The sequence below is a fragment of the Eretmochelys imbricata genome, chromosome 1 (assembly GCF_965152235.1).
Source record: "Eretmochelys imbricata isolate rEreImb1 chromosome 1, rEreImb1.hap1, whole genome shotgun sequence".
Lineage (NCBI taxonomy): Eukaryota > Metazoa > Chordata > Testudines > Cheloniidae > Eretmochelys > Eretmochelys imbricata.
The window spans coordinates 17,970,485-17,995,466 of NC_135572.1; the positions used below are offsets into that span (position 1 = coordinate 17,970,485).

Below are 24,982 nucleotides of genomic sequence, written 5' to 3' on the forward strand. Positions count from 1 at the left end.
TCTTTAAAACATTTGATGATGTCTCCCTCTAGTGGCCAGCCTCAGTGGGTCTGCTACTTACTGATGGCTAACGATGTTACTCCTTCAGTTCAAGTGGGAAGGGCTTGTGCTTTCAGTGCTGAAGCTGTCTGGCTTTAGCCCTAAATTCCATCTCCAGTGTTCTCTGTGATGTCCATTAAGCCATGCTATGTGGTAGAAGTGATTGCTCCAGTGCTTGTGGCCCCCACTGAGTTGTTACAAAAGCACTTGGGGGAGAATTTCAAAGGGTAGTGGGGCTCCCAATTCCCTGTTGGCAGTAAATGCCCATTCTCCACTCCCACAAACTCCAGTGCGAGCTGGGCATCTCTCTGCCCTGGGTGCTTTGGAACCTCACCCTTGGCCTTGTGCCTTGAAGCATGCCCCAGGGGTGTATATATCCTGGATCATCCTGTGATGGGCCCCCCTGGGGTGCAACCTGGAACTGGGGTACTGCTGAGCCCTCTGTCTTACCAATCTCTGTTCCCTCTCACACTGTGACATTGTAACAAGCTACAAAGCCCCGCAAGCTTGCCCTCACACAAACATTCACAGGCAGGGGGCACACCCAGCTGTGTTCATGAATGCTCTGCCAGTCACTGCATGAACCAACAATAGAGAGGCTCCAGCCAAAATACCCCCAGCTCCCCAGCCTAAGACCCCAGAGCTGTACCGTCCTGCCCTGGTCAAAAGCCTGACCAGTATGAATTTATTACCCAGTCTGCCCCACCCTTGATGTGAAGAGGACTATGCACAAGCTTTTGTTAATTGCGGGTTTTCCCTACACTTCAAGCAAACCACACTGTTTTGGGTAAAAAATATAAAATAGATGTATTAACTACAGAAAGATAGATTTCAAGTGCTTATAAGTGATAGCAAACAGATCAAAGACGGTTACCTAAGAAATAAACACTAGATGGGATTTCAATCAAGCAGTGTCTTACCCTGTTAGATAGTATAAACAATCCAGTAAGCTTCCATGCACAGGCAGGCTTCCTTCTTCCCTGCCTGGGACCCTCCTTCCCCAGTTCAGTCTTTGTTCCACAGATGTTTCCAGGTGTTCTCTGGTGTGGGAATTGAGGCCCCGTGGTGATGTCACTTCCTCCTTTTATAGTTTCTTCCATATCACGGGAACCCCTTTGTTCCAAGCCAAGTTCCCAGCCAGTTTGTGGAAAAATACATGTACGAAAATTGCGTTCAGTATCATGTGATCTGGTCACAAGCCCTTGCGTGCTCCCGATGAGTTATGGCGGCCATTGTTCACAGGATGACTGAAGCGTCCCCAGGACAGTTCATCAGATGAAGATTAGCTTTTCTCATGGCTCATTGTCTTTGTTGGTGGGCCGTTCAACTTGAATAGGCCATTCACAGTGTGCTCACAGACTGTATGTAAAGCTTTATGAGTATTACCCAGGTACAACCACATTTAAAACACAAATACATAGCTAATATTCATAACGCCAGATAAAAAAATGATACATTATATAAATATGGTTTGCTGAATATCATTATCCTAACTTTTCCATAGACACCTCACAAGGCATATCTTGTACAAGATGCATCATAATCATATTACTACGGTGAATATGAGGTGCAGAGTGTCACACGTCCCACTGGAGGTTATAGAGAACGAGTAGTGTAAAGCAAGCATAGAAAGAGAATTTGCTTGCATAGGGATCTAGGGGTCGGGACCATATAGCCAGCTGTTAGAAAAGCAATAGCACACTCCAGGGGCTAGCATTCATTTGCATGTGATACCTGCCCCTCTTTCAGCTATGTGCCTCACAAAGCACCCAGGGTGTCTGCCACAACCGCGTGCCTTGTGTGCCGTTAAGAACATAGGAACTGCCATCCCAGAACAGATCAGTGTTGAGTCGATGGAGCTATGCTGATTTAGACTAGCTGATGAGCTAGCCCTTTGTGTAGCTAGAAAGGATCCGACCTTTGCCATAGAGACAGGATAATGTAAATCGGATTTCCCAGCGACTACCAGCTTTAATGCTGTCCGTTCTTACTAATATCTTGCAGAGGAGCAGGAAGCTCCATCGAATGCCTTGGCCAGCGTGGTCCAATACGTTCCACTAGAGCTCATGGATGGTGTCATAAGAAACCTAACCAACGATGACAGCATAACAGATATGCAGATGATGACGGCGATCAGTAGGTAGGAGATGTGGGGAGGTACCGGTTGCTGAACATCCTGGAAGGATTCTTGCTGTGCCTCAGGCCAGAGAAAGACCTGCCCAATAGCTACATTCAACCCTTCCTAGCAATTTCATCCCAGGACTCAGGTTTAGGAGCAGAATGCTCTTTGCTGGTATCCTAGTGTGGTACAGCCCTAGTGTGGAGGTTTGAGGGGTTTGGGGACAGGAGAATTTTGCTATCCCTCCTCACTACCCTCCAAGCATGCAGGACTCTGGGAGTAAGACCAAGATTTTCACCAGGGACTTGTGATTTTTAGGTTCCCCACTTGAGACCCCTTAAAAGGGCCTGATTTTCAGAAAGTGCTGAGAACCTGCCCTCTGAAAATCATGTCCCTTTAAGGTGTGTCAAGCTGGGCACCTGAAGTGGAGTCCCTCAAAATCACTAGGCACTTCTGAAAATCTTGGCTAAGGTGAGTGCAACTGCCGGTGCTTTGGATCTTTATTTAACTGCGTGACATATCCCTTGAACGCCTGGCTGTGAAAATGGCTTCAGCCTGACCTCAGAGCTGCTGTTTTCCCTACGGGGGCTATCAGGAGGGTCTGGGCAGCACAGCTGGCACTTCTGGAGCAGCAGTTCCCTTCTACCCAAGCTCCTGCGAAAGTCACAGCTATAGAACAGGGAGCTCCACATGCTTGGAAAGCCTGGAGCACGGAGGAACTACAGAAGGTGGTGGGCTGGTTAGTGATCAGTTGGTGACATAGCTCAGATACTGTGTAGCACCCAGATCCCACCCCGATGGATGCATTAGAACTACCTAGCTTGAGAGAGGTTATAAAGGAAAACCAAAGTTGTACTGTCTCCCATTTCCTGCCTGCAGTTGAGCTCCTGCTGACCCCGGCCTGCATACAAGAGTGCTTGTCTGGTCTGTCAGATTCTCTCTCTAATTGATGTCCAGCATTCACTCAGTGTCCCAGCTTTGCAGTATCTGGCTATATGGTATCTGCCTATATCCGGGCAAGTTGACTAAATAGCAGTTGCACAAGGGGGGAAAAAAATCAATCTTCCTAGCTGTGTTTATTCCTGAAATGGATTCCAGGCTCCCTTCAGCCAAAGTCTGTATGTAGCATAAGGCTTACAGCAGCCAAGGCTGAAAAGAACAAAGGGTAGAACTTCCCTGTATGTTGCCTGGACATGCTTTTAACTCTAGTTTGCAGATTACATGGTAGGATTTAGCAGAGCTATCTCTTTTGGTTGATCCAGTAGTGGAATGAAGAGGGGCTGGATGGGTAAAATGCCAGAGGACCTTTTTCTCCTGCAGGACAGTGGTACGGATGTGTCCTAATTTGGTGAAATGGAAATTAGCTGTAATCTAATGGTGCTTGGCTGCCGTCTAATGGTGATCGGTGGTGGTCTCAGTGCAGATTTTGGCATCACACAAGAGGTAGCCACCTTGTTAACAGACTCAGTGGAGATGCCAAGGAGTGAATGAGCTGTGGAGGCTTTGATCCCTAATCGCTTCAGCACCCGTTAACCCGGGGGCGGGGCTACTCAGGGAGAACAAGGGTTTAAAGAGCCAGCTCCTAAGTGACCAGAGGAGGTAGAGAACAGGGGCAGCTAACAGGGCTGAATGAACATCAGGCATTCTAGAGGTGGTCCTTCAAGGTCAGGCTTGGGATAGAGTCTCCTCTCTGAGGTCACCAGCCTCCTCTGCAGGCCTGTGTCCAAGTCCCAAAACTCCTCCCTCTCCCAGGTTCCTTGAGCAGGCTTGGCCTAGGAGAGTCTTCATCCTCTGGGCTCCTCAGAGAGGCCACTTCCTGCTTTCCTTTGATACCCACATTCACCTTGTCCTTCAGGTTGCGTGTGTGCTCTCATGAGTCCAAGTACAAACAATCCTCCATAAAGGGCAGGCTGAGCCGGTTCCCTTAAGTGGAGCTGGTCTTCTCCCTGGCTCCCTATGCAGAGCATGAATCCCTTCCCTACCTGTTTTAGTGCTGCGTGCATCCATCCCATCCCAGGCTACATGTTGGGAGCTAGCACCGTTCACTGGCATAGCCGTTATACCTGGACTGTGGAGAAATAAGAGGCTTCCGCATATACGTCCCTTCCACCAGCACAAAATTATCTTTGACTTGCTGGGGTGGGGTTTGTTTTCATAAAATCTAAAGTGATCCGAGTCAAAGCGCGTCTGTATTTCAGTGCCGTTTCCAACCTCCATGGTCTTTTCTTTCTTTTCATGGGGAGCTAATCCCAGATGCCGCTGTGGACTCTAATCGATAATTCCACTAAGAGCATCTGCTTCCAAAAATAGCCATCGCAAAGTCAATTGCCTCTTTCCTTTAAAATCCTCTGTTACGATGAATGATTACTCATTGCTACCGAAGCATTAAGCAGAGCTTGTGAAATGTCATTAGGCTCACTTAGGAGCCAGCGGAAGTTTTGGTGGACTGTTTATAAATTGATGGCACTCCAGAGAGCTACATTAACATCATTCTTTCTTCAAAGTGGAATTACTTTGAAAGTCACATAGAGGGATTTTATTTTTGTGCATGGAACCATCTAGCTCAACACATAGCAAATATAGTAATAGTTTACATGTGTATACAGCCCCTTTCATCTCAGAATGCTCTAGAAACTACATACATAGCAAAATCTTTCCGTGATGGGTGAAGGCAGCCACCTCTGGGGTGGGAAGGTTGTAGCTAGAGGATAATCAGCACACAGTACAACAGCAAAGTGGGGAGTGAGGAATGGGATATTTTGGCCAAGGACATTGGAGAGAAATGCCTCTTACAAAAATTGTCCTTGGATCTTCAGTGCCTGTAAGGACTTTTGCTCCTCCGGTTATACAGTGCAGTTCAGTGGATCATTTCTATCTCTGTCCACATAAGTGTTTCTGTGTGGCTGCCTTTCAGTGGCATTATATTTATTCCATCTGTAAAATGCGGTTCACGATACTGACTTCCTCTGTAAAGTACTTTGAGATCTACTGATGAAAAGTGCTGTCTAAGGGTATGTCTACACTACGAAATTAGGTCGAATTTATAGAAGTCCGTTTTATAGAAAGCGTTTTTATACAGTCAATTGTGTGTGTCCCCACACAAATGCTCTAAGTGCATGTAGTCGGCGGAGTGTGTCCACAGTACCGAGGCAACCGTTGACTTCTGGAGCATTGCACTGTGGGTAGCTATCCCACAGTTCCCACAGTCTCCACCGCCCATTTGAATTCTGGGTAGAAATTCCAATGCCTGATGGGGCAAAAACATTGTTGCGGGTGGTTCTGGGTACATATCGTCAGGCCCCCCCTTCCCTCCCTCCCTCCATGAAAGCAACGGCAGACAAATCGTTTTGTTCCTTTTTTCCTGGGTTACCCATGCAGACGCCATACCATGGCAAGCATGGAGCCTGATCAGCTCACCGTCACCATATGTCTCCTGGGTGCTGGCAGACACGGTACTGCATTGCTACACAGCAGCAGCTCATTGCCTTTTGGCAGCAGACGGTGCAGTATGACTTGTAGCCATCATCACCGTACTCCTGGGTGCTCTTTTAGCCGACCTCGGTGAGGTCAGTCAGGGGCACCTGGGCAGACATGGGAGTGACTCAGCCAGATCATTTCCCTTTTTAAGTTTCGTCTCATGGAGATTCAGTCCTGCCGGCAGTCGTACTGCACCGTCTTCTGGTGAGCAGCCAGGAGTCGACTATGTCCAGCAGTCATACTGCACCGTCTTCTGCCGAGCACCCAGGAGAAGACGATGGCTAGCAGTCGTACTTCACCATCTGCTGCCAGCAAGATGTATAAAGATAGATGAAGTGGATCAAAACAAGAAATAGACCAGATTTGTTTTGTATTCATTTGTATTCATTTTCTCCCCCCTCCCTCCCTCCCTCCGTGAAATCAACGGCCTGCTAAACCCAGGGTTTTGAGTTCTATCCTTGAGGGGGCTGTTCCGTTTCTCCTTGGTGCAAAGCCACCCCCTTTGTTGATTTTAATTCCCTGTAAGCCAACCCTGTAAGCCATGTCGTCAGTCGCCCCTCCCTCCGTCAGAGCAACGGCAGACAATCGTTTTGTGCCTTTTTTTCAGCGCAGACGCCATAGCACGGGGAACATGGAGCCCGCTCAGATCACCGCGGCAGTTATGAGCACTATAAACACTGTGCGCATTATCCAGCAGGATATGCAGCACTACAACCTGCAAGAAAAGTGAAACCAGGCGAGGAGGAGGCGACTGCAGCGTGGTGACGAGAGTGATGAGGACATGGACACAGACTTCTCATAAAGTACGGGCCCCTGCAATGTGCACATCATGGTGTCAGTTGGGCAGGTTCATGGCGTGGAACACTGATTCTGGGCCCGGGAAACAAGCACAGACTGGTGGGACCGCATCGTGTTGCAGGTCTGGGACGATTCCCAGTGGCTGCGAAACTTTCGCATGTGTAAGGGCACTTCAATGGAACTTTGTGACTTGCTTTCCCCTGCCCTGAAGCGCATGAATACCAAGATGAGAGCAGCCCTCACAGTTGAGAAGCGAGTGGCAATAGCCCTGTGGAAGCTTGCAACGCCAGACAGCTACTGGTCAGTTGGGAATCAATTTGGAGTGGGCAAATCTACCATGAGGGCTGCTGTGATGCAAGTAGCCAACGCAATCACTGAGCTGCTGATATCAAAGGTAGTGACTCTGGGAAATGTGCAGGTCATAGTGGATGGCTTTGCTGCAATGGGATTCCCTAACTGTGGTGGGGCCATAGACGGAACCCATATCCCTGTCTTGGCACCAGAGCACCAAGCCAGCGAGTACATAAACCGCAAGGGGTACTTTTCAATAGTGCTGCAAGGACTGGTGGATCACAAGGGACGTTTCACCAACATCAACGTGGGATAGCTGGGAAAGGTACATGACGCTCACATCTTCAGGAACTCTGGTCTGTTTCAACAGCTGCAGTAAGGGACTTACTTTCCAGACCAGAAAATAACCGTTGGGGATGTTGAAATGCTTATAGAAAAGGAGTACTTGTGGCACCTTAGAGACTAACCAGTTTATTTGAGCATAAGCTTTCATGACCTACAGCTCACAGACTAACACGGCTGTTACTCTGAAACCTGTCGAAATGCTTATATTATCCTTGGGGACCCAGCCTACCCCTTAACGCTAGGGCTCATGAAGCCATACACAGGCAGCCTGGACAGTAGTCAGGAGCTGTTCAACTACAGGCTGAGCAAGTGCAGAATGGTGGTAGAATGTGCATTTGGACGTTTAAAAGCACGCTGGTGCAGTTTACTGAGTCATTTAGACCTCAGCGAAACGAATATTCCCATTGTTATTACTGCTTGCTATGCGCTCCATAATATCTGTGAGAGTAAGGGGGAGACATTTATGGCAGGGTGGGAGGTTGAGGCAAATCACCTGGCCGCTGGTTATGCGCAGCCAGACACCAGGGCGGTTAGAAGAGCACAGGAGGGCGTGGTACGCATCAGAGAAGCTTTGAAAAACCAGTTTCATGACTGGCCAGGCTACTGTGTGAAAATTTTGTTTGTTTCTCCTTGATGAAACCCCCCGCCCCTTGGTTCACTCTACTTCCCTGTAAGCTAACCACCCTCCCCTCCTCCCTTCGATCAGAGGCAATAAAGTAATTGTTGCTTCACATTCATGCATTCTTTATTTATTCATCACACAGATAGGGGGATAACTGCCAAGGTAGCCCGGTAGGGATGGTGGAGGAGGGAAGCACCAGGTGGGGTGGTGAAGGAGGGAAGAACAAGGCCACATAGCACTTTAAAACTTATTGAATGCCAGCCTTCTGTTGCTTGGGCAATCCTCTGGGGTAGAGTGGCTGGAGGCCCCCCCCACCGCGTTCTTGGGCGTCTGGGTGAGGAGGCTATGGAACTTGGGGAGGAGGCGGTTGGTTACCCAGGGGCTGTAGCGGTGGTCTGTGGTCCTGCTGCCTTTCCTGCGGCTCAACCATACGCTGGAGCATATGAGTTTGATCCTCCAGCAGCCTGAGCATTGACTCCTGCCTTCTTGCAGCAAGCTGATGCCACCTACCATCTTCAGCCCACCACCTCTCCTCACGGTCATATTGTGTTTTCCTGCACTCTGAGATTGTCTGTTTCCACATATTTTGCTGTGCTCTGTCAGTGTGGGAGGACAGCATGAGGTCAGAGAACATTTCATCGCGAGTGCTTTTTTTTCGCCTTCTAATCTTCGCTAGCCTCTGGGAAGGAGATAATAGTGGGAGCGTTGAAACATTTGCGGAAGGAAAAAAAGGGAGAGTAGTATTTAAAAAGACACATTTTATAGAACAATGGGTACACTCTTTCACGGTAAACCTTACTGTTAACATTACATAGCACATGTGCTTTCATTACAAGGTCGCATTTTGCCTCTTACTGAGGATATGCCGGTTTGGTGTGAGAGATCACTCACGCAGGGCCGGGCAACAGAATTCGGCTTGCAGGCAGCCATGGTAAGCCACAGTCTTTTGGCTTCTTTAACTTTCACAACATGTGGGAATGGCTTCAAACAGCAGCGCCCTCATTTCCCATACGAAGTAGCCATTGCGTTAGCCATTTAAAATGGGTTGGCAATTTAAAAGGAGGGGCTGTGATTTCCGGGTTAACGTGCAGCAGAAACCCAACTAGCCCCCCCCCCCCCCACATGCACACAACCAATTCTCTGGGATGATGGCTTCACCCCTCTCACCACCGCGTGGCTAACAGCGGGGAAGATTTCTGTTTAGCCACAGGCAAACAGCCCATCAGGAACGGGCACCTCTGAATGTCCGCTTACTAAAACCACCCTATTTCAATCAAGTGACCATGAATGATATTACTCTCCTGAGATAAAGAGATAAAGAATGGATGTTGTTTGAATGCCAGCAAACACTGGGACCATACACTGCAATGCTTTGTTCTGCAATGATTCCCAACTATGTGCTACTGGCCTGGCGTGGTAAAGTGTCCTACCATGGAGGACGGAATAAGGCTGACCTCCCCAGAAACCTTTTGCAAAGGCTTTGGGAGTACATCCAGGAGAGCTTTATGGAGATGTCCCTGGAGGATTTCCGCTCCATTCCCAGACACGTTAACAGACTTTTCCAGTAGCTGTACTGGCCGCGAATGCCAGAGCAAATTAATCATTAAACACGCTTGCTTTTAAACCATGTATAATATTTACAAAGGTACACTCACCAGAGGTCCCTTCTCCGCCTTCAGGGTCCGGGAGCCCACCTTGGGTGGGTTCGGGGGGTACTGGCTCTAGGTCCAGGGTGATAAACAGATCCTGGCTGTTGGGGAAACCGGTTTCTCCGCTTCCTTGCTGTGAGCTATCTACAACCTCCTCATCATCATCATCTCGCTCGCCCCAAAACCCACTTCCATGTTGCCTCCAACTCCTTGGATGGAGTCAAAGCACAGGGTTCGGGTAGTGGTGGCTGCACCCCCTAGAATGGCATGCAGCTCATCATAGAAGTGGCATGTCTGGGGCTCTGAACTGGAGCGTCTGTTTGCCTCTGTTTTTTTGGTAGGCTTGCCTGAGCTCCTTAATTTTCACGCAGCACTGCTGCGGGTCCCTGTTATAACCTCTGTCCCCTTCATGCCATTGGAGATTTTTTCAAATATTTTGGCATTTCGTCTTTTCGAACGGAGTTCTGCCAGCACGGATTCGTCTCCCTGTACAGCGATCAGATCCCCTACCTCCCATTTGGTCCATGCTGGAGCTCTTCGGCAATTCTGGGACTGCATGGTTTCCTGTGCTGATGGGCTCTGCATGGTGACCTGTGCAGGTGAGCTCGCCATGCTGGCCAAACAGGAAATGAGATGCAAAAGTTCACTGGCCTTTTCCTGTCTACCTGGCCAGTGCATCTGAGTTGAGAACGCTGTCCAGAGGGGTCACAACTGAGCACTCTGGGATAGCTCCTGGAGATCAATACTGTCGAATTGCATCCACGGTACCCCAAATTCGACCCGACAAGGCCAATTTCAGCGCTAATCCCCTCGTTGGGGGAGGAGTAAAGAAATCAATTTTAAGAGCCCTTTAAGTCGAAAAAAAGGCTTCGTCATGTGTACGGGTGCAGGGTTAAATGGAGGTAACGCTGCTAAATTCGACCTAAACTCGTATTGTAGACCAGGCCTAAGAGCTAGGTGGAGTTCTATGTAGAGCTGGCTGAAACTTAGAATTTCTAGTTGGCGGGAAATTTCAAAAAATTTCATTTCAGAACCACAGACACATGGTGTTCTGAGACAAAATGTGTTCCTGTGGGACCTGTGGCCGCTGACTGAAATTTACATGATTCTGCTCCCTTTCACCGCTGCTCAAGTGGGGTCTCTCAGGGTTTTTTTGGCTCCAGGTTGTGACTATGGGGACAGAGCCCAGTTAGAGCTGGGGCTTCTGTGCTCCTCAGCTCCATGGCAGGAAGCCAGGAAACTCTGCCATGGTGGGGCTGCCCCAGAGCTGTGAAACCTACAAACCTGGACTCCCCATCACCTGCCAGGAACCTATGCAGGGTTCCATCGGAAACCTGCCTGTGATTGGATGAAAGCTCATTGAACCCAAGATGGTTTCACGAACACACACAAATGATGATAAAATATTTCCATTGATAATAATCTAAATTTACAAATAGGCAAAGCAAGAAAAATGCTTCCTGAGAATTTATTAGTTTGATTTAACGATATTTGTACTGTATACTTCGACACGTGATATTGACCATTGATGTTTTAATACTAACAATTGTAAAGCTTCAACATTTTGAATCTTAACAGATACTGTCATTAAATAATTAGTCTGTGCCGCACATAATTTTCTGCAACTATACAAAATTAAATAGATAAAAATAGAAAAAAATGCTTCAAGAAAAACATCAATATTATCTGTCGACGTTATAATAAAAAATAATGAAATTCCGCCAAGCCCAACTGTAAGCTGATCCTAAACTCATTGAAACCCAGCACAGGAAAAATGTCCTTACTGTAAGAACAGTAGGACAGTGGAACAGACGCCGAGGGAGGTTGTGGACGCTCCTTCATTAGAGGTTTTCAAAAGGAGGCTGGAGAGCCATCTGTCTGGATGGTTTAGACACAACGAATCCTGCATCTTGGCAGGGGATTAAACTAGATGATCCTTGCGGTCCTTTCTCACCCTGCGGTTCTATGATTCTATACGATCACCACTGTAAAGACTCCCCATCCACTTTAATAGGTTTTGGATCAGGCCTTCTTACCAGCTATGTAGTGCTGACTGAATTACCAAAATCCTAATCCAGCAGTCACTGGTCTTGGTGTAAAACATGGGATGATTTATTTGGGGCAGTTTCTTCTTGGGTTGTCCCAAGCTCCTGGATAGGATTTTGGAGGGGACGGGGTTGTCCGAGACATCATGGATTTTATAATGCATATTTTAAGTCATTATTCCACATATTTGTTTTCCATTGTAGGATGATTGACTGGGTCTCTTGGCCCCTAGGGAAGAACATAGACAAATGGATCATCGCTCTACTGAAGGGTTTGGCTGCAGTGAAAAAGTTCAGCATCTTGATTGAAGTCACTCTTTTGAAAATTGAAAAGGTCAGTGTGCCCTTCAGACATGGCTGCAGTCAGAGTCTCTCCTTCCCCTTTAGTACTGGAGCTTCTCTGTCCTGCCTTTTGATCAAATTTGACTGAGACCTATATTGACATTAGTGCTGCAACCAGGTGATTAAAGGGGTCATCGTAGAATTGGATATTTGGTGCATTGGAGCTGTGCTAGTGGCTTGTACCCACTGGAGTTTGCACCCACCTTATCTTACTATCTACAGAACTGGTAGACTGGAGTCTGCCTTGTAAGGCTTTCTAGCTAGCAGTTCTTCCCTCCATATACAACGGATCTATAGAACTGCGAGGCAGAGCTGCCTAGTCATTAGAGCAGGAGACTGCGAGTCAGAAGCTCGTTGTCTGATTCTCATTGGCTCAACGTGTTTCCTCAGACAAGACAATTACAGCCACCTCTAAAGTGACTATGGATTTTGGATACCTCATTGTTGGAGGGCCCAACTTGAGACACTTAAGACCTGATTTTCAGAAGTGCCAAGCATCCGTATTTGCTATTGATGTTAACTGTTGTGGTGGATGCCCAGCGCAGTATGAAAATCAAGCCCTGGGTGTCTCAAGTTGGGTACCCAAAATCAATGGCCACTTTATAAAATATTACCCCTGCATCTCTCTGCCTCAGTCTCCCCATTTGTATGATGGGGGACTGTGACGGGCTTGGTCACAGAGACCCCCTTGGAACTGTCACCTGATGTGCTGAGACTACCTTTGTAACTCCCTTTTCCCTGCCAGCTTGGGTCTTCAGAACCCTGTCTTGTTGAGCCAGACATGCTAGCCTGATGCAAATACAGACCCAGGGTCTGAACCACATCCTCAAAGCTGCAGACTTAACTGAAAATGTCTTAGTAAGTACTCCTGTCTTCAGCACCCAGACACCCAGCTTCCAATGGGATGCAAACCCCAAATAAATCTGTTTTACTCTGTATAAAGCGTATACATGGTAAACTTATAAATTGTTCGCCCTCTATAATACTGATGGAGAGATATGCACAGCTGTTTGCTCCCCCAGCTATTAATCACTTACTCTGGATTAATTAACAAACAAAAGTGAGTTTATTAAGTATAAAAAGTAGAATTTAAGTTGTTTCAAGTAATAACAGACAGAACAAAGCAAGTTACCACGCAAAATAAAAGAAAACACGCAAGTCTAAGCCTAATACATTAAGAAACTGAGTACAAGTAAATCTCACCCTCAGAGATGTTCCAATAAGTTTCTTTCACAGACTAGACTCCTTCCTAGTCTGGGCCCAATCCTTTCCCCAGTACAGACCTTGTTAGTTCCAGCAGGTAGTTTACATGAAAAGCAGGGGTCCACATGACTGGGTATGTTCCACCCCCTTTTATAGCTTTGGGACAAGGCAGGAATCGTTTGTTTCTTTCTGGGTTCCCACCCCTCCTTCTAAATGCAAAATCACCAGGTTTAAGATGGATTCCAGTATCATTTGACATGGTCATATGTCCTGTGAAACCCGTAGTCTCCATTCTTCCAAGGCTGGCCAGCACGTACCCAGGAAGTTTTGCAAGTAAACAGAGCCATTTACAACCAATTGTCCTAGTTGATGGGAGCCATCAAGATTCTGAGCCACCATTAATGGCCCACACTTTGCATAATTACAATAGGACTTCAGAGTAATACTTCATATTTCTAGTTTTAGGATACAAGAATGATACATACATACAAATAGGATGACCATACTCAGTAGATTATAAGCTTTGTAATGATACTTTACAAGAGACCTTTGCATAAAGCATACTCCAGTTACATCATATTCACACTCTCATAAGCATATTTCCATAAACATATGGAGTGCAACGTCAGAGGGACAATACTTACCTACCTTGGAGAATCAGCCATGGAAGGCACTTTTCAAGTGTAAAGTGTTATTGTTAACTGCAAATACTTCTTGAATGAACCAAACTGAGAGTGGCAGGGGCATATTATTTCTCCTGCTGCTGCTTTTGTTCTTTCCTTCCAATGTCAATCCATTAGAAACTGACCTGACAGCCATTTAAAATTGGCTTGTGTTAAGCTTCCTTCCCCACTCTGAACTCTAGGGTACAGATGTGGGGACCTGCATGAAAACCCCCCTGAGATTATTTTTACCAGTTTAGGTTAAAACTTCCCCAAGGTACAAACTATTTTACCTTTTGTCCCTGGACCTTACTGCTGCCACCACCAAGCGTCTAACAAAAATAACAGGGAAAGAGCCCCCTTGGAAACGTCTTTCTCCCCAAAATCCCCCCAAGCCCTACACCCCCTTTCCTGGGGAAGGCTTGATAAAAATCCTCACCAATTTGCATAGGTGAACACAGACCCAAACCCTTGGCTCTTAAGAACAATGAAAAAGCAATCAGGTTCTTAAAAGAAGAATTTTAATTAAAGAAAAAGTAAAAGAATCACCTCTGTAAAATCAGGATGGTAAATACCTTACAGGGTAATCAGATTCAAAACATAGAGAATCCCTCTAGGCAAAACCTTAAGTTATAAAAAGACACAGAACCAGGAATATACATTCCAGTCAGCACAACTGATTTTATCAGCCATTTAAACAAAACAGAATCTAACGCATATCTAACTAGATTGCTTATTAACTCTTTACAGGAGTTCTGACCTGCATTCCTGCTCTGGTCCCAGCAAAAAACAACACAGACAGAGGGAACCCTTTGTACCCCCCCACCCCCTCCCGCTCCAGTTTTGAAAGTCTCTTGTCTCCTCATTGGTCATTTTGGTCAGGTGCGAGCGAGGTTATCTTAGCTTCTTAACTCTTTACAGGTGAAAGGATTTTTCCTCTGGCCAGGAGGGATTTAAAGGTGTTTACTCTTCCCTTTATATTTATGACAGCTTGTGATGCATTTAGCTGCTGGGATTATGGTAGCGATGGGTTATAGATTAGCTTCGGGAGTGTTGGCATTTTTTGCCCGTTACCTTGTGAGATGCCGATCTTGAAAGAGGAGGATATGGTTGCTAGCCCTCTGCTTTCAACGCACAGCTTCCAGTGATTTGTCTGAGGGGCTGAAGACGTTGGAAACGTCATGGCAAAGAAAGTGAAGACTAATTTAGAAACGGTAACATGGCTTTACACTTGTTTAGCGCCTCCCATCTGAGGAGCTCAACTCATCTTGGCCTTGTGGCAGCACTTCCAGCCCTGATGAGGGATTGGGCGAGGCACACTACACGTGTGCAACAGGGAGTCTCTGCCCCAAAGAGCTCACGGTCATGGTGGGTGGAGAGACCCAGCAGGTGCACGCAACTGGCCACGGGGGGCAGGGCAATGTGCAAGCGAAACAGTTATGTTTGGCATCCTGAGTAGCAGCACCAGCACCTTGTGGAGTGGTGAGCCTCCAAACACTCCTGTGAGCTGGGAAGCTGTTATCCTCCCCTTACAGAGAGGGAAATTCCTGGCCCAGAAAGGTCCGATGACTTGCCAGGGTTCAAGCTTCGAGTCCATGGCAGAGCCAGGAGTAGAAGGTGGATCTCCTCACTCTCACGCATGTGCTGTAACCACAGGCTCATTGTGTTCTCTTTTTGCGAGAGACTCCTCACCACAGTATGAAAACCTCTCAAAGAGCTTTCTGTGCCCCTGCCCTGACCTGTCCATCAAATCTATTTTTGCGGAGCCTCCCACATGGCAATCCCAGGAACAGGGGATTCTTGTCTCAGGAGTATCCCTTCCCACTAAGCCTATCCAGTCTAGGTCCTGATGACAGGAAGCCCCGCCACCCAGACCTTCCCTTTCTCTTGCCTTGTACCTCTCTCCTCTCCGTCATCTTCAGCATTGAAGGTGTCTTTCCCTGCCATGCCCAGGGCCAATACATGCTCCTCCTTCCCCGCTTCGCCTGCCTGCCAAGTGAGCCATTCCCTGTCTGGTACTGGAGAGAGACAGGGTGCTCTGGAGATGTGTTGGCTCAGCAGCAGCCACCGCTTCAGGGTTGGCAGGGCAGCCAGGAAAGGAAGCCAGGGCACTCCCTGTCCTCTGGGGTTGCTGAAGCTTGGGGATGCGGGATTCAGCATCTGTCTCGTGGAGAGGAGGATAAAGAGACCGGCCACACCCCGCTGCTCTGTGTGCCTTGCTTTGCTGCCACTGAGCGGAGAGAGCAGCCTCTATCTCATCTCACCCAGCCGCCGTCAGCCGACGCACCTAGAATCACAGCACTTGGGACTAAGTCGGGTGTGCTGGCAAGGCTGCTTCTGCCATAAATACACTTGAACTTGACTTCAAGAATTGCTCCAGTCCAGCAGTAGGAATCTGGAGGGTGCAGGGAACAGAAGCTGTTTCCTCTTGGAGCAGCTCTTAATTACTGTGCCCAGGGAGCTGGCGAGACGTTAATGGGATCCCTTTTAGTCCAGCTGTGCTGTAGTCACCATTTGTGCCTTTGTCTCCCCTCACGGTCTCCCCGGCGCTCGGCTCCCCATGCTGCTGCCCCACACTGGCTCAATGCAGAGAGGTCTCCACGTCAGGACGGCTGTCTTGATTTTTAAAACTCTCCAGTCTCCCTCCGGGGCCTTGTCTCTGTTTTCATCACTCCCCTAATAATGACTTCTGCTGGTCCAAGAGCCTTGTGTTCGTGGCTCTGCCACAGATTCCCTATGACATTATTTCCCAAACAGTGGGTCCTGACCCACCATTGGGTCGCAGGACAGTTGCCAGGTCCAGGGCTGGATTAACCCATCACAGGGCACTGGCCTAGGCAAACGTACACTTCTGGCCCAGTACACAGGGGAGGCTGTGGGGTGAGAGGTGGGGTTTGGACAGCGAGCCTGCCCTGCACTCAGCTGACCGCGATGGCTTCTGTTTCATGGGGTTGAGCCCCACTCTCCTCTCCAGACACTGTGGCCAGGTGCTCAGGGTCACAGCATCACACAGGTCTGGCCCAGCCAGAAGTTGGTGTCTGGTCGCAATACCACTCACTCAAATTTGGCCCTGCCTCCCTCCTGTTAGTTTGGAGGGTTGGCCAGGCCGAACCTGAGTGGCTCTGCGATCCCATCATGCACCTGGTCGTAGGGAGCCTGCCTGGCTCTGTAAGACAGAAGCTGTCCCTGCAGGGTGCATGCAGGGTGGGCCCACTCTCCAAGACTCCAGTCGTCCTCCCGCAACTCTCCTCCACACCGGGATTAGCTGGGATTAGGCTTGCAATACTGGGGTGGCACGTACATATCGTGTCTGTTTAGAATGTAAGCTCTTCAGGGCGGGGATTGTCTCTCAGCCTCAACTAGCCCAAGGAGTCTGGGTTATGGTCCTTCATCATCCCAAACTGGAATTATCCCTAATCTTCCTGGCCTGCGCCTCCAGAACATCCCTCTATCTCTGCTGTTATTAGACGCTGTACAGTCTGAAGTTGTATTCCATGGCACTCTCCCCATCCATGCACCAACCAAGCCTCACCCTACTTGTCTTAAAAGAGCAGATCAGAGAGCTTCCTGAGTCATGCAGAGGTGTTTCCACTAATCTTAATAAGACGTGAGGCCACCATGTTTAATGTGGTGCCTTGGTAGTGTGTGCACCTTGCCTTTCTGTGCTTTTCCCTCCATAGGTCTTTTCCAAGTTGCTGTACCCCATTGTGAGGGAGGGAGCGCTGTCCGTTCTGCTGTACATGCTGCTGAGTTTCCAGCACTCGCATGAAGCATTCCACTTGGTAAGGCTAAATCCAGACTTAAACAAGTGTGTCATACGGAACGTATCATACCTCAGTTCAGTACGATGAATGTAATAGCTAAGGTAGCTAAAAAAGAGCCTGGAAGCAAAGACACTAGAGCAGTGGTCTCCAACCTTTTTATGCCCATGATCAGTTTTTTAATTTAAGGCCAACCCAGGATCTACCCCACCCCTTCCCCAAAGCCCCGTCCTGCTCACTCTATCCCCCACCCTCCATCACTCGCTCTCCCCCACCCTCACTCACTTTCACCGGGCTGGGGTAGTGGGCTGGGGTTCGGGAGGGGGTGCAGGCTCTGGGCTGGGGCAGAGGGGTTCGCAGTGTGGGAGGGGGCTCTGGGCTGAGCCTGGGGCAGAGGGTTGGGGTGCAGAAGGGGGTGCAAGCTCTGGGAGGGAGTTTGAGTGCAGGAGGGGACTCTGGACTGGGGCAGGGGGTTGGAGTGCAGGAGGGGGTGGTGGTGCTGGTTCTGGGAGGGGGATCGGGCTGCTGCTTGGGGTGCAAGAGGGGGTTCAGGGTGCGGGAGGGGAGAAGGGGCCAACGTGCCCCCTGGGGAGCGGGGGGGGGGTGGCACATGGCTCTGCGCACTGCCCCTCTCCGCAAGCACCACCCCTGCAGCTCCCATTGGCCACTGCTCCCTGTTCCCGGCCAATGGGAGCTGCGGGGCGGTGCTTGCAGGCAGGAGCAGCGTGCAGAGGGCGACCTCTGCCCACCCTCCCTCCCCCGGGGCTGCGGGGCTGTGCTGGCCACTTCCAGGAGTGGCGTGGGACCGAGGCAGGCAGGGAGCCTGTCTTAGCGGCAGCCTCGCTATGCCGCCAGAGATTGCGATCAGCTAGGAGATCCTCTAGGATCGACCAGTTGATTGCGATCGACTGGTTGGTGACCACTGCACTAGAGAATTGTCTTCCATGGCCAGAGGGTCTCAAGATTATTTTCATGGCTTGCCACAAATCTGTCCCCAGTCCTTCCTCAGCTGCTCCGCAGAACTTTTTGCATCCATCTCTACAGCAGATTGATGGTGGCACTAGGGGAACCAGAGCTGGTGTATTTGGGGTGCTCTGAGCCTAAGAAGGAGTTGATTGCAAGGGACCAAGCAAACATGCTACAGCAGGAGACCAGGGATGAAGACTGGAAGGCGGTTCCTACCTTCTCCCTGACAACTCCTCCTGGCCTTGATTTCCCTTCTTTTGCTTGACAAATATAGGAGGCAAAAATGTCTGGCTTCCTATCTGTTTATATTGGCATGTATGTCTTTCAATGAGGTCTGAGAAATGTTCATACCAGAGCTTAGGAAACTATTGATTGCAAAAAGGTGTTTGGTTCCCTCCCCAACAACATTTCCCATTTTTCTCAATTAATGAAATCGCCACAGATTAGCAAAAAAGATTCAAGCTTGAAATGAAAGAAACATGCACCTGGTTTCCAAGGCAGAGGCGGCATTAGAGATCATTTCATTCAAACGCAGTAATTCAGGACAGATGAGGTGAAATCACAGGAAACAAATTAGTGAGACATGTTGCATGAATTTGCATGGGAATTTTAAAACCAGGGTCTAGCACATTTATACCTTTTGGAACGATATATTAATTCCGTTCTGCTACCGACCCAGCAGGGGGCACTTGTGTACAATTCTTTTGGGTTTGGAGTCTGTAACGTAAGAGTGGCTTTAATTTCCTCTATAAAGAGTGGATTTAAAACAAAATAATCAATTTGGCTATTTGGACATCTCTTCCCACCCATCCGGCCATAACAACTGTAGTGTAGTTTATAGAGATTGCAATAAAATGATACAAATCACAGATTAGTCAAGATAGGTTCAGTTAGCAATATATGTAGCTCATAGTTTAAGGTTAAGCTACTTAGTGCTCCATTCCCGCACACAACATTCCATTCCCTAGTAAGTGTGTATGAACAGATCGCACAGACTAATAGTGTGAAATTCACTCTTGCTCAAAGGGCTAACACAGGGCCTAGGTAACACACTTAAGCCCCAATTAAGCCCTCAAAATAAGGGTTAAGACCCTGATCCTGCACCACTGAAGACCAGGGGGCTTTGCTGTTGACTTCAATAGATTTAAGGTCAAGCCCGAAGTGGGATTTAAGTGATGCACAGGTCTTGTGTGCTGGCCCTCTGGAAGGGGTGAAATTTCACACAGATATCTTAATCCAGGGTGCTGTGCGGGGTGTAGTAGATGCATAACTAGTCTGAGCCTTATGTCAGTGAATTTACTTTGCTTTTTTAGCTTCTTCCCCACATTCCCAGACTGGTGGCCTCTCTGAACAAGGAAGACTCCAACTCAGCAACAAGTTGCCTGGAACAGCTGGCCGAGCTGATCCACTCTATGTTCTTCCGGTTTTCAGGATTTCCAGATCTCTATGAGCCGGTCATGGAAGCAGTCAAAGTAAGGCATGCAGTTCTAATCTCGTCCTCTGAACCGCATATAAACTATCTTTAGTTTGCTGTTCAATACAGATCGACCTTGTCATCATTAGAGATGGGCCTGAATCATATCTGAGCTCTCCTCACTCTGCGGGGAAGGGGATGCTTCAGATTCTGAATCTGGATCTTATTTGAAAAGCTTGGCCCTGTCTTTGGGGGAGGGACCATCTCTTACTATGTGTCTGTGCAGTGCCTTGCACTGTGGGGTCCTGATCACAAGTGTTGCTTCTAGCCACTCTAATCCAAATAAAATAGAATAAATTATACTATGCTTAAACAAGTCATAGTGGGGAGTCGATACTGCCCCCTATGAGTTTCCAGTGACTTGAATTTCCCACTGAAGCTTTGCCGATGAGGTTCACTGGTACCTCTCAGTGATTCTTTATTACATCATAGGAAGTAAAATTGATTTTGACAAAGATCTCTGGTTGTTTCTAAGGCTCTTCCAATTCCAAATGAAGACCGAATTAAACATTTATTGGGACAAAATGCTTGGACCTCCCAGAAGAATGAGCTGGCCTGTTTCTACCCACGTCTAGCTTCCAAATCTGACACAGGGAAGATTGGGTTAATTAACCTGGGGAACACCTGCTACATGAACAGCATCATTCAGGCTCTTTTCATGGCCTCTGAGTAGGTTTCCTTTCCCTCTCCTCTATCAATAGTGCTGTGAGTTTGTCTGTTACAGAAACTGGGTTTCCCCAATGGCTAATTTTCTCTGTGTTTTTGATTTGCTTTTAAAGCTTTAGGCACTCAGTGCTGAATTTAACCGAAAGCAATTCTCAGCCCTTGATGACAAAGCTCCAGTGGCTCTTTGCATTTCTGGAGCACAGTCAGGTAATTATTGCACATTCTTGTTTGTACCGTTGGCGTCAGAAAGGCTCATCTAGGTGCTACACCCTGCCTGGTTCAATTGCTGATAAGAGGCCTATGTGTCTTGGTGCAGTTTATAAAGTGCCAAATTCTGTTTCTATTATGTACTCCTGGAGGAATTCTGCGCCACTGCGCAATGCAGAATTAATGTTCTGTGCAGAATTTCATGTTTCCCCTGGAGACCTGGGACTGCAGAGTTGCTGGCTGCCATTAGGGGCTGCTGTACTCTGCAGAGCCCATCTCTCCAGCTCACAGTGAGCGGCGTGCCCAGCCTGGTGGGGATGGAAACTCTGCATGCTCTGGCTGCCTGGCTTGATCCTCATCTGCCTGGGATGGGAGAAGGCATGGGAGACCTGGCTCTGATAAAGGGTGTGGAAGGGCAGGGCCGCACTGCACTGTTTCCCCCGGCAGGACAGTAAAGAAGTGGTGGGGAGTAAAGGCTCTGGGAGGGATGGGGTGCAGGTGTCTCGGGCAGGGGTGCCCTATGGCTGGACTTTGGGGGGAGGGAGGTGCAGGTGTTTGGGCTCTGGGGGGCTCCGTGCAGCCCTCTCCAGTACCCCGCAACTGGAACAGGGTTGTCATAGGGGTTTTTTTAAATTTTCTGCTCCTGGGGGAATCTTTTTTCTTGGGTCTGTATTGTTGACATACTTGTTGACAGGTATTTTGAAAAAAAATTACCCATATAATTGAAACTGGAGTGATTATATTGTGTTATTTTGACAAATAAATATGCAGAATTTTAAAATATTGTGCACAGAATTTTTAATATTTTGGTGCAGATTTTTCCCAGGAGTAATTATGGGTTCAGATTTGGAAAAATATAAGTGTTGGTCTCTCCCAAGCTTCTCACTCATGAGAATGGGCAGTCTTCAGATTATAATCTCCCCTGGCATGGTCAGTGTAATAGTTAATATTAACATTTAAATATTCATTCGATTCAGTGGGCTTAGAGATGAATGCGTTGGCAGCTTTTGGAACTCTTGTTTCAGGCTGCCTGTAGACTCAGGCAAACGTGGGGGAGGGATAGCTCAGTGGTCTGAGCATTGGCCTGCTAAACCCAGCGTTGTGAGTTCAATCCTTGAGGGGGCCATTTAGGAATCTGGGGCAAAATTTGGGAATTGGTCCTGCTTTGAGCAGGGGGTTAGACTAGATGACCTCCTGATGACCCCCTTCCAACCCTGATATTCTATGATTCTGTGATCATAATAGTGGTGATACATGGCTCATAGTTTGAAGGTTATTTTCACAACCATAAAAGATCAAGGCCAAGATTTTCAAAAGTGACTGATCAGTGATTTTGGGTGCTTCCATTTTGGATGGCCAATTTGAAGCCTCTTAGAGAGGCCACTGAAGGGTGATGGGTAGTAATTCCCAAGCCATGGTCAGTAGAGAGCTGGCTCTTCCTCATTTCTAGATGCATTGAAAGAAGATGAGAATGCATCAGTACTTTTCTGCTGTTGCTTTTCCATGCTAGCAACTGCTGTGGTTGCCACAAGGGGGTTACTCAACGGCTAGTGGGAGAGGAGGTGGTCTTCACAGTTATGAATAGAAGGGCATGGGCTCCACACCATTGCATGGATAGGGTGGTGTCCACAAACCAATGGATATAAAGATGTGGTCATACTTTGAAAACACTTGAACGTCCAGCATTGGGGATAACTCCGGATGTACTGTCAATGCTGGATAAGAGCTAATGTTGTCACACTTTGCCTGAGAGCTTGCTGCTTCATACTGTCTTCCTTCTCATTCAATCAGCTGCATTCCTACTGACTAAAATACGTGGTTACTCTTATTATCCATCTGACCCTGGGGCCCCGGGGGCATAACATGCGGCAGTGCTTCTATGGTCAATCACACTGTCTCCCTGTCAGGGTTCCCTCCCCACTCTGAACTCTAGGGTACAGATGTGGGGACCATCTATGAAAGACCCCCGAAGCTTATTTCTACCAGCTTAGGTTAAAAACTTCCCCAAGGCACAAATCCTTCCTTGTCCTTGGATGGGTACTGCTGCCACCACCAAGTGAGTTGGACAAAGGTTCAGGAAAAGGACAACTTGGAGTTTCTGTTCCCTAAAATATCTCCCCAAGCCCCTTCACCCCCTTTCCTGGGGAGGCTTGAGAATAATCTACCAACCAAATAGGTAAACCAGATTCTTAAAAAGCAGAACTTTATTATAAAGAAAAAAAAAATAAAAGAAGCACCTCTGTAAAATCAGGATGGAAGGTAACTTCACAGGGTAAGCAGATTCAAAACACAGATTCCCCTCTCGGCAAAACTTTAAAGTTACAAAAACCAGGGATAAACCTCCCTCTTAGCACAGGGAAAATTCACAAGTTGAAAAGAAAAGGTAATCTAACGCGCCCTGCCTTATTTACTTCCTCTTTTTGCAATATTGAGACTCATTTTAGGATGATTTTAGGAGAAGGAGTTTTCTGACCTGATGCTTCTCTGCTTCCCCAGAGAACACACAAACAAAGCCTCCCCCCAACCCCCGATTTGAAAGTATCTTCTTTCCTCATTGGTCCTTTTGGGCAGGTGCCAACCAGGTTATTTGAGCTTCTTAACCCCATACAGGTAAGGAGGAATTCTAGGCTACCCTTAGCTGTATGATTATGACACTCCCTAACAGCTTCTACCTATTGTCTCTTCTCATGTTGATCTTCTTTCAGCTCTTAATATCTCTTCTCATGCAGAGCTGTGTCCCCATCCATATTAATTAGATAGCCGCTTCCTCAAGGCATTAGTTACATTGCTCAGTAATATAGTACCTGCCTACAGTGATCAGATAACGGGTGGAAGTTGTTTTATTTTTATAAAAGGATTTGGATCAAATTTAATGGAGGATCAAATGAACTGGTGAATGAATTAAGTGGAAGTCTCTGTACTAGTATATAAATAGTTTAAACATGGAAGGCGGAGATGAATAAAAGGGGACATGAAGAAAATATATAAAATAATGAGTGGGCTAGAGAAGGTAGATCAGTTAAATTGATGCTCCCAAGAGGAAGGAAACATTCAAGGAAATTGAAAGGTAGCCAGTTCAAAACTGATAAAAGAAAATACTTTTCCATGTAATATGCAATTAGCCTGTGGAACTCACTACCACAAAGTACCATAAGGGCAAGAGCTTAGAAGGATTTGGAAAGGGGTTTGTTTAAGCATTTATATGGACAACAGAAATATCCAGAGTTACCCTCGTACGTCATAGTATAAACAATTAGATCATAGAATCATAGAATATCAGGGTTGGAAGGGACCCCTGAAGGTCATCTAGTCCAACCCCCTGCTCGAAGCAGGACCAATTCCCAGTTAAATCATCCCAGCCAGGGCTTTGTCAAGCCTGACCTTAAAAACTTCCAAGGAAGGAGATTCCACCACCTCCCTAGGCAACGCATTCCAGTGTTTCACCACCCTCTTAGTGAAAAAGTTTTTCCTAATATCCAATCTAAACCTCCCCCACTGCAACTTGAGACCATTACTCCTCGTTCTGTCATCTGCTACCATTGAGAACAGTCTAGAGCCATCCTCTTTGGAACCCCCTTTCAGGTAGTTGAAAGCAGCTATCAAATCCCCCCTCATTCTTCTCTTCTGCAGGCTAAACAATCCCAGCTCCCTCAGCCTCTCCTCATAAGTCATGTGTTCTAGACCCCTAATCATTTTTGTTGCCCTTCGCTGGACTCTCTCCAATTTATCCACATCCTTCTTGTAGTGTGGGGCCCAAAACTGGACACAGTACTCCAGATGAGGCCTCACCAATGTCGAATAGAGGGGGACGATCACGTCCCTCGATCTGCTGGCTATGCCCCTACTTATACATCCCAAAATGCCATTGGCCTTCTTGGCAACAAGGGCACACTGCTGACTCATATCCAGCTTCTCGTCCACTGTCACCCCTAGGTCCTTTTCCGCAGAACTGCTGCCTAGCCATTCGGTCCCTAGTCTGTAGCGGTACATTGGATTCTTCCGTCCTAAGTGCAGGACCCTGCACTTATCCTTATTGAACCTCATCAGATTTCTTTTGGCCCAATCCTCCAATTTGTCTAGGTCCTTCTGTATCCTATCCCTCCCCTCCAGCGTATCTACTACTCCTCCCAGTTTAGTATCGTCCGCAAATTTGCTGAGAGTGCAATCCACACCATCCTCCAGATCATTTATGAAGATATTGAACAAAACCGGCCCCAGGACCGACCCCTGGGGCACTCCACTTGACACCGGCTGCCAACTAGACATGGAGCCATTGATCACTACCCGTTGAGCCCGACAATCTAGCCAGCTTTCTA

General features: G+C 47.7%; 1 protein-coding gene across 1 annotated transcript in view; it reads left to right on the plus strand.

Annotated features, from left to right (window-relative positions):
- USP35 (ubiquitin specific peptidase 35) overlaps window positions 1–24,982 on the plus strand; it is a 64,826-nt gene that overhangs the window by 26,854 nt on the left and 12,990 nt on the right. Inside the window, exons 3-8 of the mRNA XM_077807428.1 lie at window positions 2,044–2,179; window positions 11,590–11,719; window positions 17,273–17,374; window positions 19,633–19,791; window positions 20,269–20,462; window positions 20,573–20,666. Coding sequence (XP_077663554.1) covers window positions 2,044–2,179; window positions 11,590–11,719; window positions 17,273–17,374; window positions 19,633–19,791; window positions 20,269–20,462; window positions 20,573–20,666 — 815 coding nt within the window. The remainder of the gene's footprint in view (window positions 1–2,043; window positions 2,180–11,589; window positions 11,720–17,272; window positions 17,375–19,632; window positions 19,792–20,268; window positions 20,463–20,572; window positions 20,667–24,982) is intronic.